The sequence below is a fragment of the Lepidochelys kempii genome, chromosome 10, assembly GCF_965140285.1.
Source record: "Lepidochelys kempii isolate rLepKem1 chromosome 10, rLepKem1.hap1, whole genome shotgun sequence".
NCBI classification, from domain to species: domain Eukaryota; kingdom Metazoa; phylum Chordata; order Testudines; family Cheloniidae; genus Lepidochelys; species Lepidochelys kempii.
This window is the reverse complement of record NC_136389.1, coordinates 16297854-16313076: the sequence shown is the minus strand read 5'-3', so window position 1 is coordinate 16313076 and position 15223 is coordinate 16297854. Positions and strand designations below refer to the sequence as shown.

Sequence of the window (15223 nt, the reverse complement as noted above, 5' to 3'; positions counted from 1 at the left end):
GGGGCGGGGCCTCCCGCTCCGGTTTCCCAGGGTGCACTGGGCGCGCTGGCTGTCTGGCCACGTCTCTGGGCCACGTCGTTCGGTGTCCGCTGAGCTCTCGCCATCTTCGGTCCCCGGCTCCGGGCTCCCCCTGCCTCCGCCATGAACATCTTCCGCCTCACCGGGGACCTGTCCCACCTGGCGGCCATCATCATCCTGCTGCTCAAGATCTGGAAGACCCGCTCCTGCGCCGGTGCGTGCCCGCGGGGCCTGATACGTCCTGGGCGGACCGGACCGGACTGACCAGAGCCGACCCCAGGGAGCGGGGACTGATCCTCCCTGGGCGGAACAGACCGACCCGAGAGGGAGCGGGGCCTGATGTTCCCTGGGAGGACCCGACCGACCCTGCGCGGGGGAGCGGGGCCTGATCCTCCGCTGCGGGGAGGGGGACGGAGGGAACTAGACCGACCGGGGGTGGGGGGGCGTGGATCGATCTCGCGGTCTCCTCTCAGCCCCTTCTGTGGGGAAACCCGCTTTTCCACGGGGGCCTCTGCCCTCCCCTCCTGGTGTGGGGCAACACCCCGCTCCCCCCAGGAGTTGCCTCAGTTGCCGGGGATGGGGAGGCGAGGGCGTTTTGGCCCTCACGCCCCTGGGGCACTGAGGGGAGGAGCGGTGCCTTTGCTGGGGATGGGAGGAGGGGGGATTTCTTCGCGGGGGGCGTATTTGTCTGCTGGAGAGAGAGCCCTGACTTCATGGGGTACTCACAAAATCCCCAGCAGCAGGGTGAAGGGGGAGTTTTCTCTGAAGAGCTGTCCCGCGTGTAGACAACATGCAGACTTCCCCTTCCCAAATGTGGGAGGCTTGGGTTGATGTGAATCAGGGAGACACTCGTCCTTGCCTTTCCTCCCCCGAAAAACACCCTAGGACTGGGCTAGCTCCAAATAAGGGCGATGCGCTTCCGTTGCCGCCTCGTGTGACAGCTCTGATCATGTTAAAGATTTAGTGGCTTTAAGCAGTTGCAGTTATTCATGCTTCAGCCCCTGACGCGCTGCAGAAAGCACCAGTACTTTCCTCCATCCTACAGTTGTGCAGCTCATTCCTTATGTAACTGCCCAGTGGAAAGCGAATGAATGGGGGGCTGGTTTGGAGGAGGAAGGAATGAGTCTCCTGGAAGGCAGGCAAGTGTCACTTTGCACAACTAAATCAGACTTGCAGAGATAAGATTAGTTTCTTAATTTTAAGCGAGCTGTACTCATTCTCTAGCAGTGTCCAGCGTAAATTTTTCTCTGTCTGTGTATGCTTTCTTTCTTGCAACACAGATCTAATTTTCGAAGGGCAGGCTTTGGTGTTGATGTTTGGAGTAGCTGACATTGCAGTTTGCAAATCCTGAATTTTCTCTTGCAGTCTTTGTATTTTAGATATAATCACACTAATCTGCACTCTTTATTCCTTTTTCAAATGGCGTTACGTTGCCATCCTATTAGATTCGAGGGTTTGGAGCGGTCTCTCACTTATATTGCCAACTGCAATAGAAAATTGGAAGCGAATGACTGAATCCGGGCTTGAGAATAGGCTCTCAATTGGGATTCCTGGCCTAGTCTGACGTGGCAGCTAACTGAAGGTGTGGTGGATTGAGCTGCTAGGAAGAGGGATGATGTTGAATTCTGGCTGTATGGTGTCAGCTTTTCAGAACCACTGTTCTCATGCGTCTGTAATTTAGCTGTGTCGATTCACTATCACTGCATTGTGGAAAGGCGTGATTCCTATTGTACATGTATTAGTGCTTTGTCTAGTCAAGTCTTAACTCTCTGCTGCTACAGAGTGGGGCTTCCCTGGACTGGTGTGTGTTTAAGTAGGGGGAACCCCAGTGTGTGGAGGGATCCCATGGATGATGATTTAAAAAAAAATTGCTAAGGGTCATGATGGATTGTTCATCACTTGAAGTTTTTAAATCAAGATTGGATGTTTTTCTAAAAAGATATGCTCTAGGAATCATTTTGGGGACAGTTGTACAGGAGGTCAGACTAAATTATCACCATGGAATATGTATCCATAGAGAAAAGTGATGAGGCTTCTACTATTTCACTCAGTGAACAGTAGAGCTATCTGGAAATAGCTTTGGAAGCAGTTTTCTACCATTGAACATTGTTCCAGAAAGCTAGAACTACTGCTGCTCCAGTAATTCAATCTAGGTGGTTCATATACATGTATTAAATAATCTGCCCAGTCAGCAGCTATATGTAATACCAATTCTCCAAGAAGCCTGGCCTTCAACTGGAGCTTCTTTTGGCCCTCTGTGAGAGCAGGTATTCCTGTAACTAGTCCTTGCTGTCACTTGTTGGCAGGAAGCATTGCCTAGGTACTAATTTTATAGCGAAGCAGGAATGGCTAAGATGTTGGACTAACAAAGTACAATTGGAGAGTTATTGTAAATTAAGAGCCCCAGAGGGCCTGAGGATGGGGAAATAAAATGACTTAAGGTACAGGTAGTATGTTGTGAAGCATCTATAAGCCACGCTCACCAAATTAAAAAATGTTTAATACCCTGTGCAGGTAGGTTATAGAGCTTTTCTTTAGCAGTCTATAAACAAGCAAGCTAGATGTGGAAAGGTGAAGAATATGGAAATACTGATACTTTGTGTCAGCTACAGTCACTATTCATTTGGTAGTTTGGGGAAACTGTTTTTTAAAGTTACCAATTTTGAGGTACAGTATTTGTCACAATACAAAAGTAACTTGTTTTCTAACAATCTTTATTAGGATATCTAGCAGTGAACTTAGGATGTAGATAGAACAGCAGTTCAGAACTATTTATAAAGGGCCCTACAGGTTAATGTTACTTAAAATATAATCCTTACCAGTAGAGTTTACAGTCAAAGAGCCCAATTCTACAAATCCTTCTTGATGAGAGTCATACAAATAAGAGTTTTGGAGTACTGGGCCCAATGTCAAGAAACAAATGCAGAGAAAAGCTTATGGTTTGGGAGTTTAAAAAGACTTCCAACCCAGGCATATGAGATGCTGAAGAAGGGCTATATTGAAACCAGTGACTAAGATGAAAGGTTGTATTTTCTACTGCTTGAGTGGTTAAGGTGCTGACCTGATATCCAGAAGATCCCAATTCAATTCTCTGATCCACCGGACTACTTATGTGATCTTTTTGGAATACTGGGGTACTTATTATATCAGCAAACAGATAATATAAAATAGAATGTAGTCCCATCTCCCTAGGTGCTTAATGATCAAAATGCTATCAATTCCCCAAAGTCACTTTTTCGAGAGTTAGTAGGTTTTTGGAAACAAATAAACTTTGTCTCCAGTAAGTTATAGAGTTGTAACATCTCTCCTGGGGGCTGCTTTTTCTAGCACTAAGCAGTGAAATAGCCTGTGTTTTATAGGGCCCAAGACTCCTTCCACTCCCAGAATGCCCTTCTAAAAGGAAATTAATTGCCTACTTTTCCTTAGCTCTTTTAGTAGGAAAAATCTGCTTTATGCTCTTATCTATTCCTCTTTGTGAGATGGGGATATATTTACCAGGGTTTATATTCTTAAAGAAAAGTCAGGTGGACTCGGAGAAGGAATTCAGATCCTTCTTTTCTCTTCTCTCAGGGCTCTAGCCTCTGAGCCCTAACAACAGTGAGTAAGAATAAATTCACCGTGGTCTTCAGAGGCTCATCTCTTCTGAGGTTCATTTGGGTGCAAGTGATCATGTAATGATAGATTTGATGATCCTAAGGGAAGGAAGGAAGGAATGAGAGCACTAGAATAAGGACAATGGACTTCAAAAAAGGAGACTTTAGCAAACTCTGAGAACTGGTAAGGTCATGTGGGGAGAATATCTGAGGGAAAAAGGAGTTCAAGAGAGCTGGCAGTTTTGCAAGGAGACAGTATTGAAGGCTCAATTGCAAACTATCCCAATGTGAAGGAAAGATAGGAAGAGGCCAATATGGCTCCATCAGGAGCTCTTTAATGACCTGAAAATCAAAAAGGAATCCTACAAAAAGTTGAAACATGGACAAGTTGCAAGGATGCGTACAAAAGAAAAACAAAAGAATGTACAGACAAAATGAGAAAAGCTAAGATACAAAATGAGTTACACCTAGAATGAGTTACACCTAGTAAGGGATATAAAAGGTGATAAGTTCTTTAAATACATTATGAGCAAGAGAAAGATGAAGGAAAGTGTAGGTCCTCCGTTTAGTGGGGAAGGAGAGCTAATAACTGGTGACATCATGTGTTTAATGCCTATTTTGCTTCAGTTTTCACTAAAAAGGTTAATGGTGGCCAGATACTCAATGCAGTTAATATTAAACAAGAAAGGGGAAGGAATGCAAGCCAAAATAGGGAAAGACCAAGGTCAAGAATGTTTAAATATGTTAAAAATATTCAACTCGGCAGGGCTCCATGAAATTCATCCTAGGGCACATAAGGAATGAACTGAAGCAATCTTGAAATTGTTATCAGTTATCTTTAAAAACTCTTGGAGGACTGGTAAGGTCCCAGAGGCCTGGAGAAAGGCAAAGATAGTATCTATCTTTAAAAAGGGAAAACAGAGCACACAGGGAATTATAGACCAATCAGCCTGACTTTGATACTTGGAAAGATACTGGAACAAATTATTAAACAATCCATTTTTAAGTACCTAGAGATTAATAGGGTATAAGGCATAGCCAGCATGGATTTGTCAAGTCATGTCAAACCATGGCAAAATTTCCTTCTTTGGCAGGGTTACTGGCCTAGTGGATGTGGGAAGCAGTAGATGTGCTATATCTCGATTTTAGTAAGGCTTTTGACACAGTCCCACATGACATGCTTATAAGCAAACCAGGGAAATGCTGTCTAGATGAAATTCCTATGAGGGTGCACAACTGGTAGAAAGACTACTGAAAAAGTAGTTTTAAGTGGCTTGCTGTCAAATGGGGAGCGTGTATCTAGTGGGGTCCTGCAGGAATCAGTCTTGGATCTGGTGCTAATCAATATTTTCATTAATGACTCGGATATTGGAGTGGTCGGTGCACTTATAAAATTTGCAGATGACACCAAAATGGGAGGGATTGCAAGCTTTTTGAAGGACAGGATTAGAATTCAAAATGACCCTGACAAATTGTTGAATTGGTCTGAATTCAAAAAGATGAAATTGAGTAAAGACAAGCGCAAAGTACTTCACCTAGAAAGGAAAAATCAATAGATAACTACAAAATGGGGAACAACTAGCTACGTGGTAGTACTGTTGACAAGGATCTGGAGGTCATAATAGATCATAAACTTAATATGAATCAGTAATGTGATACAGTTGCAAAAAAAGTGTAGTATCATTCTCGGGTGTATTAACAGGACTGTCCTATGTAGGAAATGGGAGGTGATTTTCCCGCTCTACTCAGCAGTGTTGATGCTTCAGCCGGAGTACTGGGTCCAGTTCTGGGCACCACACTTTAGGAAAGATGTGGACAAATTGGAGAGAGTCCAGAGGAGAGCACCAAGAATGGTAAATCGTTCAGGAAAATGTGACCTACAAGGAAAGGTTTAAAAAAAACCTAGGCATGTTTAGTCTTGAGGAAAAAAAGACTGAGGGCTGTTATAAAGAAGATGGTGATCAGTTGTTCTCCATGTCCACTGAAGGTAGGACAAGAAATAATGAGCTTAATCTGTAGCAAAGGAGATGTAGGTTAGATATTAGGAAAAACTTTCTAACTATAAGGGTAGTTAAGACCAAGAAAAGGCTTCCAGGGGAAGTTGTGGAATCTCCATCATTAGAGATTTTTAAGAACAGGGTAGATAAACACCTGTGAGGCATGGTTTAAGTTTTATTTAATCCTGCCTCAGCACAGGGGGTTGGACATGATGACTTCTCAAGGTCCTTTCCAGCCCTACATTTCAATGATTCTATGATTTTTCCCTTTGGGAGTTTGTCATATCAGTATGTGTTATATTCTAAGAATTCTGTAAATATCAGTTTACACAAATTTGTCTGTAAGGCCATTCCAGAAGCACATCACCCATTATAATGGTACCAGATAACACTTCAGCAGTCACTGATGAATACCCAACTGTCATCTTGAGGGCTTTATGCTATCACTTACAAAGCTTGTTTATTAGAGCTGTTTGTAACGTAATACCAAACATGCATGCACCCTATGATTTTCTCAGATTTTAAGGAAGGGTGTGAGCAAACTGACAGATGGTTTAACTGTGTGCCCCCAAAGTAAGGAGAAAATTAGAAATAATTAAACAAAAGCCCCAAAATGAGTGATTCCCAAACTGTAGTTTATGGTCCATGGAGAGCTGGCAAGTCATAGTGTTGATTACTCTTTTCTGTCTGTGTGTGTCCAAGGTCTGTGTTCCAAGAAGAGCTTGAAGTCCTGAAAAAGCAGCTGGAAATGAGGGGGAGACAGCTTATGTACCTCTACTCTGAGCCAGTGATTCCTAAGAGAACACTGGAGGGATTGAGGCCACAAAGAAGAGGTAGTTTGTGATAGGAAAGGGGAGACCACAAGACAATCTCTTTATATGAGAAGTGGATCACACTGTCCGTGTTTGAGAACCCCTGCCTTAAATTGTTCTGGTAATGTGTTAGATTAAGTTAGAGGAAGGAGTCCAAGGGGATAGCAAATTAATTCAGGTAGTGCTGCTCATTAGAGCTTTGGCAGAAAAACAATCCAGATTTTGGATCGCCAAACTGGTTATTTCAGCTTTTGAATTAAGGCTTCAGAAAAATATTTACCACACCAAACAGCAACACAGAAATAATTACTAGGAATCTTTGTGTTGAATTCCATACAGGAAGTTGCTGCTGACCTTATTTAATATCATTATAAATTTCCTTTTTATTACATGAAAGTCAATATAACATGCTAAATAACGTGCTTCCATGAACTATACTCCTGGAGGAATTCTATGCCACTGCGCAGGCACAGAATTCATGTCCTCTGTAGATTTTTTTTTTCCTCTGCAGAATATAGATTCTGCTGGAGAGGCACTGCAGTTACACTTCTGCCTACAAGGGGCTGCTGTGGCACCAGAAGAGAGGGCAGCCAGCAGAGAGGGAGGGGAAAGAGGCTGCAGTCCTCACTGTGGGGACAGGTGAGGAGGCGGGGACAGACAGTGTGGCATGTGGGGTTTCTGGGGTTCAGAAGGGTTAGTGGTGTGGGATAGATGGGCGCAGGCTAAGGAGCTAGTGAGGTGACTGTATTGAGCTAAATGGGAGGAGGGCTGCAGGGCCACATGGGGACGGAGAAGGGAAGCTCCCAGGGTGCAGGGGGTAGAGGGCTGCAGGGACAGAAGGGGGTGGGGCGCAGGGACACATGGGGACAGGGCAGATGTGCATGACTGAATGGGAGGGGCTAGAGGTCAGTCCGAGTCTGCATAGGGGATGCTCCCTAACAGTCGCCCCCCCACACACACTCAAAAATGTGCCATACTTCTCCCACCCACATCCAGCAGCCTTCCAGCTTCCCTCCCAGGCTCCTTCCGTCTCCCTCAATTCCTCCACTACCCCTCACTCCTCCAAGCCTTTGCACTGCTTCTGAGGGATGTGGGAAATACATTTCTGGATTGTAGTTTAAATGTATTACTTAGAGTTCTGTATTAATATGCCTAGTAAGAAATCTGTTTGTCAAAACAAAAAAACCCCACATTTCCTGTATTTTTTTTTTCTGTCTATATTGTTACAGACATACTTGCTGACAGATATTTTGAAATAAATTGCCAAAATAATTGAAACTGGCGTGATTATATTGTGTTATTTTGACAAATAATTTTGCAGAATTTTTAATTTTTTGGCACAGAATTTCCCAGGAGTAAAACTGTCATGTACAGATTGTTTTCTGTAATCCATTTCAAATTAGATTGTTTGTTCTGCAAATTAACTTATGAAATTGATTTGGTCTTCTGCAATATCCCTTGCCAAGTGTTAAAGATAGCCCGTGCAATTACAGGTTATCAAACTACATGATGTATATACCCTAAATGAGCAGGGTAAGTGGGGCATTATGCACATTTTTAATATAAAATGGACCTTTTTTCATCTGGTAGGTCCTGGAATCAATACCTTCCATGGGACCAGCTGCTACACTGTGCTGATGACTTCACACTCATCACTGAACCTTACTAGAGGCTATAGCCAACTTATATGGGAAAGACAAGTCCAAATTTTCTCCAAAAAATGCCATTTTAGAAAGATTTTTAAAAAACAAAACAAAACCCTACAGCGGTTTGGAGGTGGTTATTTTGGGTTTGTTTGTTTGTTGCAAATCTTGACTTTTCACAGTAGGCTGATTCAAGTCTACAGTAGGTTCTGTACCTGGTCTGATGCCAGGTATTCTTGGCTGGTCTGGACTTCAGGGGCCAAATAAATGGATTTACTTTTATATTCAAAATATTCTAAATGCCCATTTTTGCGGGAAACTTTACTCAAAGCATTTCCTCCCTGCATGGAGAGCATCATGGTTGACCTTTCTCTGTATTTTTTAAGGGCCTGATCCTAAAAGCCATTACTAGGAAATTAATTTCATGGACCTTAATAAAGAGGAGTAAAGATTTGCAGTGCCAAGTTTTAACTTTTATAGCAAGTCATAAAACAGGACAGATCTATAAATGCTAGATATTTCTTACCCTCTGTCTCTGAGCCTTTAACAGATTAATCTGTTTAGCTAAAATATTGGGTAAACTACTTTCACCCAAAACAATCAGAAATGAGGCTAGTCATATGGTCAGAGAAATGTAGAGCAGGTAGTGTCACTGCTCACATCAGAGTATCAGATCAGAATGGTAATATCAGGCAAGGACACTAAAGTACCTGAGTATTTTCAAAAGAACCTGAGACTTACTGTCTTCAGTGGAACTACTCACAGTGCCTGAAGTGAAGCACATGCAAGGTCTTTGCAGGATTGGCTTTACAAGCCTAAATCCCATTTTTAAAATAAGATTTAGGCAATTAGGTCACTTAAGTCCTTTCATAAATGTTACTGTATGTACTGTTAAGCACACTTTCTGACTATTCCATATAAAATTTATTTGCCTAATCATGTGGAGCAATTCAACTGTAAGATTAGATTGCCATATTCACTGTTAAAATAGCTTTAATTCCTTTCAAGTCACTAAGCAACTGGTGTTTGTGTGCTTCTCTGATCCCTGAAATATGCAGTATCTCTTGTTTACATGCTCTATCCTTGCATCTTTGGAGCTATCCAGTATGTAGCTAATGTATAGGGGGGCATGTGACAACACTGGTTACAATACAAAGCTAATTCTTACTAGTATAACTGAGCTCTGCTATATATAAGCTACTAGTGGTGATACTGAACAGATGGCATAACCTCCAAAAGTATGATCTGCAAACTGTATGGCTTCTAATAACTTTAACTAACTCTTGTATCATGCTGGCACCTTTTCCACTGCATAGTTTAGTGATGCCAGTGCACGTTAGTTTGATATCACTAACATGCACAAGCTCCTGACACTGTTGGTGCTTCTCTTAGTTCTGAGAAGTCAGTCTCTGTCCTCATTGTGTAGGGAAATCCAGTTGTGCAGGGAAATCCACTCCTGCACTTTCACCATTTACTTCTACACCTTTATCAGCAAACATTGTCCTTTGATATATATAATAATTATTTCATTTATTGCTTTAGGTATTTCTGGGAAAAGCCAGCTTCTCTTTGCTCTGGTCTTCACTACCCGTTATCTGGATCTCTTCACTTCATTCATTTCATTGTATAACACATCTATGAAGGTACAGTATACTGCATAAGTGAGAAAGGCTAGTCATTGTTTTGCCCAGACAATTCCCTTAACATAAGCCTCTTGTGGTAGGTGATGGTCTACTGCATTGGTAACTTAAAGGACAAAGGAGCTTCAGACAAAGTATATGGAAACTTGCACTCCGTACAAATACTCTTTCCCACCAAAGAAACCTTCTATAAGCTGTTAATATGAGGAAATACGACATCTAGATCAGATGAAGCTGCAACTATAGAAAAGGAGTAATTTGTTAAAAGCTATGTAATAAACTGGACTTTTCATCATGGTATTTGGAGCTTTATGAACATCAGTTAACACAACATTGTAAGATAAACCATATATTGTTTTTACAAACATGTAAATTGACTTACCCAAGGTTGCTCAAGAAGTTAACAGCAGAGTCAGGAACACACTCCCGGAATCTCAAGTCCCAGTCCAACACTTTAACCAGCAGTAGCTTATATTTCTTCAAATTTCATGTTCACTTTGATGTGTGGACTCTGGACATTGATGGAGTCATGTTTTGTTACTCTGGGCATATTTGAATATATTTATCATGTAAATTTTGCCTTTTTTTACATGTTATTTTCTGCATAGAGTCTGACAAAGCAGTGGAACAAAGCATACTATGTATGGTATTATGGCTAGTCTGTGATGAAAAAGGAAAAAGAAATAGAAATCAACAGTTCAGGGCCCCTAGCCATGTGCTCTTTCTCCAGGCTATGTGTCTTTTAAAGTGTTAGATCGGTTCTGTTGAGTAAGCATGATGCTATAGCTACATGACAGAGCATACATGAGGATCAGACCTGTGTTTCAGATCGCTTTCTAATATCCATGTGCATGCTGCACTGTAATTTTCAACCATTCATAACTTCATATTTTTCAGAAGTCCCAAAGCACATAGTAGTAATGGATTATGCATATGTGCAATTTTAAGTTTAAATGTTTGGCAGTTTTTAGTATCCCCTTCACAATTTTTCTACAAGAGGGAAAATGTATTTTTCCTTCCAATCCTCTCCACCCAAACATCTGAAAGAGTTTTGCTGAAACTTCCTTTAGTCCCCATTAGCCAGAAGTAAGGTGTGGAAAAATGTAGAACTAAAGGAGAAATATGAAAATAGAGGGTTATAGTGGAAACTGCCTTACATCCTGTCTGACAGAAGTCAGCAGGTTATAACTTGCATAATTATTTAGGTTAAAAATGTAGAACCAAAAGTTATTGGCTTTTGAATTAGTACTCTACCAAGAGGAGCAAAACACCATTCACTCCTTGTATTCTTTTGCAGTGTCATATAGACAAACAGTAAGCTTGGGTTTTTTATAAACAGTAATGTATTTTTCTTTGTTAGGGACTGCACAATCATAATTATGTTCTGGTTTTTTTTTCTTATTAGCTTATCTACGTCGCTTGCTCATATGCCACTGTATACCTGATCTACATGAAATTTAAGGCTACCTACGATGGAAACCATGATACATTCCGAGTGGAGTTTCTGGTGGTTCCTGTTGGTGGACTCTCGTTTCTTGTCAATCATGACTTCTCCCCTCTAGAGGTTGGTTGAGGTTATTTCTGGTATTTTAAGTTTGTTGGTTTTCTGTAATAATGTAAAGATGATGTAATTTTATTTAAAATATGCTTTCAACAGTTAGAAATGTTTCAATATGAAAAAATATTTTGAGGGTGTATTGGACATAAGAGACGCTTCTAAAAAGCCCATTCGTAAAATACATCCTGTGACAGATATGGTGGTCTTGCACCCTTAACACACCTTTAAACTCTCTGAACTTCAGTCAGAATGTGGTGTGTATAAAGAATACAGGTTATGGCACTTTAAAGACTGAATGTAGTGCTCAAATTGATGGTCACTTCATTATTTTATAAAACAGAAGCATATATTGTTTCCCTCATGCTCATGGCTGTGATATTAATCCAGCAGTATCATTTGTCTTATGTTTTGGGGCATTTTTCAAGCTTACCAGACTGGCAGCAGGTGAGAATTTGGTGCCATCTGGTGAAACCAAAAAGAATTGCAAAAATTCTGAAATTTTGCATCATTATACTGTATTGCAAACTTTCTAGAGTATTTGCAGGAATTGTAGCCACACTAGAAATACAGTAAATTTGTTTATCATTTCTGAAGCATTTATTTTCTGTGCCCATTATAGTATAAAATATACCTTCCTGTGTATATTTTAATTGGAGTGAAGTTGAATTTTTCTAGACCATAGAGTTGGCAGATTTCATTAAGGAAAGTGTCTTAATATTATCTTGATGGCCTTCATTGCAACGTTTTGTTTTTAAATCTTTCTTTTTTTCTGTTGACTAGTGAGCTTTCAGCCAGTGTTAAAATACTCTATTATTTTGATTTACATTGATGTTGCAAAACTTTAGGCTGGATGCTCTTTCCATTTAGGCATAAAATGGAATTTTACCTTTTTGTCTGCTTTTTATCTGGTGAGCACACAACAATTGTAGATTGATAATTGCTTTCCTCAGTTTATAAGGTAAATGGATAAGAATTATCTTCTAGTCAACTGACATTTTTTCTCTCCTTTTTTTTTTTTTTTTAAACTTCTTTCACAATTAGGGCCTTGCCCTGCAACAAGTGAAGTCTGTGGAAGTTTTGCCACTGTCTTCAGTTTGTGCAGGATTAGGCCCTAATTGTGTGGTGGTGGTGATGAAAGAAAATAGGAGGAACTTACTCTCAATTTACTAGCCTAAGAGTCTTTGTTTAAAAGCTGATCCAGAGAGATGAAAAATGGCCTCAACAATTTGGAGACCCTCAGGGTATGTGTACACTGCAAAGTTGTCGACAAAACTTCTGTCTTTCACGGGTACTTAAAAAAGCATCCCACCCCTACCCCCCACACGCATGCGCAAAACAAAAGTTTTGCTGACACAAGTGGCAGTGTGAACGCAGGAGTGCTCTTCTGCCGACAAAGCTAACGCCGCTCGCGGGGCTGGAAGTATTTTGTCAGCAAAAGTGCTGACAAAGTTCAAACAAGGAGTGTTTACACACACTGACTTTTAGGGACAAGGCTATGTCGACACAGCCTTGTCGCTAAAAGCTGCATGGTGTAGAAAGCCCTCAGCATCTCACAGAATCAAGTCTCTTAAATGGATTTCAGGGTGCTGCAAATCTTTAAGTGAAAGGCACATACTAGGAAACGTTGACTTCATCTGCAAACTACTGCTGCAAGCTCATTAGGTAATTGATTCAGAGATTCTCTTGTCTACAGTCACTTTGGCTGTGACTCATCTCGGGAACAAGTGTATGCAGTTTTCCTACTTGGCCTGATTGGAGAAGGTTTTGTCTGGATTTGTGACAAGGAGGACTCGTCAAATTACTGTATTCATAAAATTGTTAGAGGGTAAAAGCTGAGGTCAAACCAAACATTTTCCTTACCCATAGGAATGGAGCAAAATTAGTGGTATTGAATGTACCTGCCTTTTTTCTTTCAGATCTTGTGGACCTTCTCCATCTATCTTGAATCAGTTGCTATCCTCCCCCAGCTTTTTATGATTAGTAAAACTGGAGAAGCAGAGACCATCACCACTCACTATCTTTTCTTCTTGGGCCTGTACCGTGCCTTGTACCTAATCAATTGGATTTGGCGCTACTATTTTGAAGGATTCTTTGACCTCATAGCTGTTGTTGCTGGTGTGGTCCAGACCATTCTTTACTGCGACTTCTTCTATTTGTATGTTACAAAAGGTAAGTAGTACAGGAACTGGCAGCATCAGGTTGTATTATAATACCCTGTAGTGTCAGGCATGGTTAAATTGACTTTTTTCTACTGATTCTCTGTACTGAGGTCACGAACTTGTTAATATTATGTGTAAATTATTACAGTACATTCTTTGGTAGTTCTGGGCCTTTTGATGGCCTGTCTGCACTACAGGTGGGACCATGGTTCTGATTAGCCCCTCGGACATAGCTCAAACTAATGTAATTCAGTGTATCCACATTACACTTTGTTCCAAAAAAAAAAAAAGTCATCCCTGCTTCCTGAACCCTGTAGAATCGGCACAGCTCTTCCACACTTTTTAAACTGGTAGTACAAGTCCCAAGGAGTGTCTTTCAAGATGGAGAACACCTCCTGAACAAATAAGATTTGAGTGTATTTTATGTTGATCCAAGAAACCATCAGCCCTGTAGAATCTGTTCTGCCCCTCCTCGTATTTCCCCCCATTGTGTCACCCCAAAGTTGCATAATCGTGAATCTTATTACTTTGGTCAGGCCCACTCTGTTAGATCACCACTACTGGTTCATTGATGTTAGCATACCATAGCCTGGCAAAATTCATGATGCTAGAATTTAAGAATTCCCATGTGTACACAAGGGGGAAGATTGGAACAGTCTATTCCTTCCATATACTCTCCCCGGGAATTTAATGGCAGGGCGATGAGAGTTAGGAGGACCTGATTATAGAGCATTCCTTACAAAGAAGTGATTCTGTCGAATAAATTGTGTTCCTTCACATACTTCAACAATGTGTCCATGGATACATCTATGTGTTTAGTAACTTTTCTCTTTTTTCCCTAGTACTAAAAGGAAAGAAGCTCAGTTTGCCAGCGTAAGTGCCAAAAATCATCACCAGCATCTGTCCTTCTGGATGCTTGGACAGAACAATCCTTACCACAAGCAAAGGCGAAGATGCTTGAGACAGATAGTCAGAAATACAACTCTCTTTTTAGCACAGATAGTCATCAGTGGCTCTGTAAGAACAGAGGAAAAACAACCAGCGGATTTCTGTTTGATGCATCTTGCCTCTATCTTTTTTATTACTATGTATAAAGATTTTTTACATAAAGAAACTTATACTGTATTAATAAATTCAGTGTGTAGTTTCAATTTGAATAGTTCCAAAAGTGAGGTTTTGTGAGGTTGTTTGACCAGAAATAAGTACAAATGATTTTTTTTTAAATTTTCAAGGATTCTTTCAAATTACTGATTTATTTCAGTGCACACACACGTGTGCTGTCTGATGGATGGTAATCATTATTCTTCCCCTTCATTTCAATTTTCATTCCACTATATTTATTTTTTTTCCAAAAGGTGAATTATATCTGTCAACTTAAATCTGAACCCACTGATATTTGATGTGAATTTCTTGTGACCAGTATGCTATGCCATGTGCTGATAGGGAGTTTCCTATGAAAACATGTCAATGCCATTAAGGCTGACAGTCATGTTTTGTTAGTTTTCTCTCTTTTTGGTTCCTTCCCTTTTAAAAACAGGCTGTTAAAGGATGTTAGGGAGTCCATTCTTGTGGCCACCAGGGTGCGTGCCCTCTGTGTCTTTGATCTGTTGTCTTGGAAGGCAATCCTAGTGATAAAGTATTTGGTGGCAATGAAGGTTAGACAGGGTAAGGTGCTTGGCTGTGTGGTTTAGTGATAAACATTTCTATTGTGTTCTTTATTCAGGAAAAGGTGGTTAAACTGTTTTGGATGTAGAGCCCTACTTTCATTAGTAGTAATATTGTTGCAGCTATAAGGATGAATAA

At 40.9% G+C, this 15223-nt stretch overlaps 1 protein-coding gene across 1 annotated transcript; it reads left to right on the top strand.

The window, feature by feature from the left end:
- The first annotated feature begins 2 nt into the window (after positions 1-2).
- KDELR2 (KDEL endoplasmic reticulum protein retention receptor 2) lies at positions 3-14383 on the top strand. The gene is made up of 5 exons (XM_073362179.2): positions 3-232; positions 9606-9706; positions 11109-11267; positions 13178-13430; positions 14263-14383. Exons 1-5 carry the CDS (start codon positions 142-144, stop codon positions 14295-14297), a joined length of 639 nt encoding a protein of 212 aa, XP_073218280.1. The 5' UTR covers positions 3-141; the 3' UTR covers positions 14298-14383.
- Positions 14384-15223: the final 840 nt, after the last annotated feature.

Bases quoted from the DNA above. Each gene is read 5' to 3' on its own strand.
- KDELR2 (XM_073362179.2), top strand. From the start codon at position 142: ATGAACATCTTCCGCCTCACCGGGGACCTGTCCCACCTGGCGGCCATC. The intron at 11,268-13,177 runs GTTGGTTGAGGT...TTTTTCTTTCAG, and splicing joins ATGACTTCTCCCCTCTAGAG to ATCTTGTGGACCTTCTCCAT. The intron at 13,431-14,262 runs GTAAGTAGTACA...TTTTTTCCCTAG, and splicing joins CTATTTGTATGTTACAAAAG to TACTAAAAGGAAAGAAGCTC.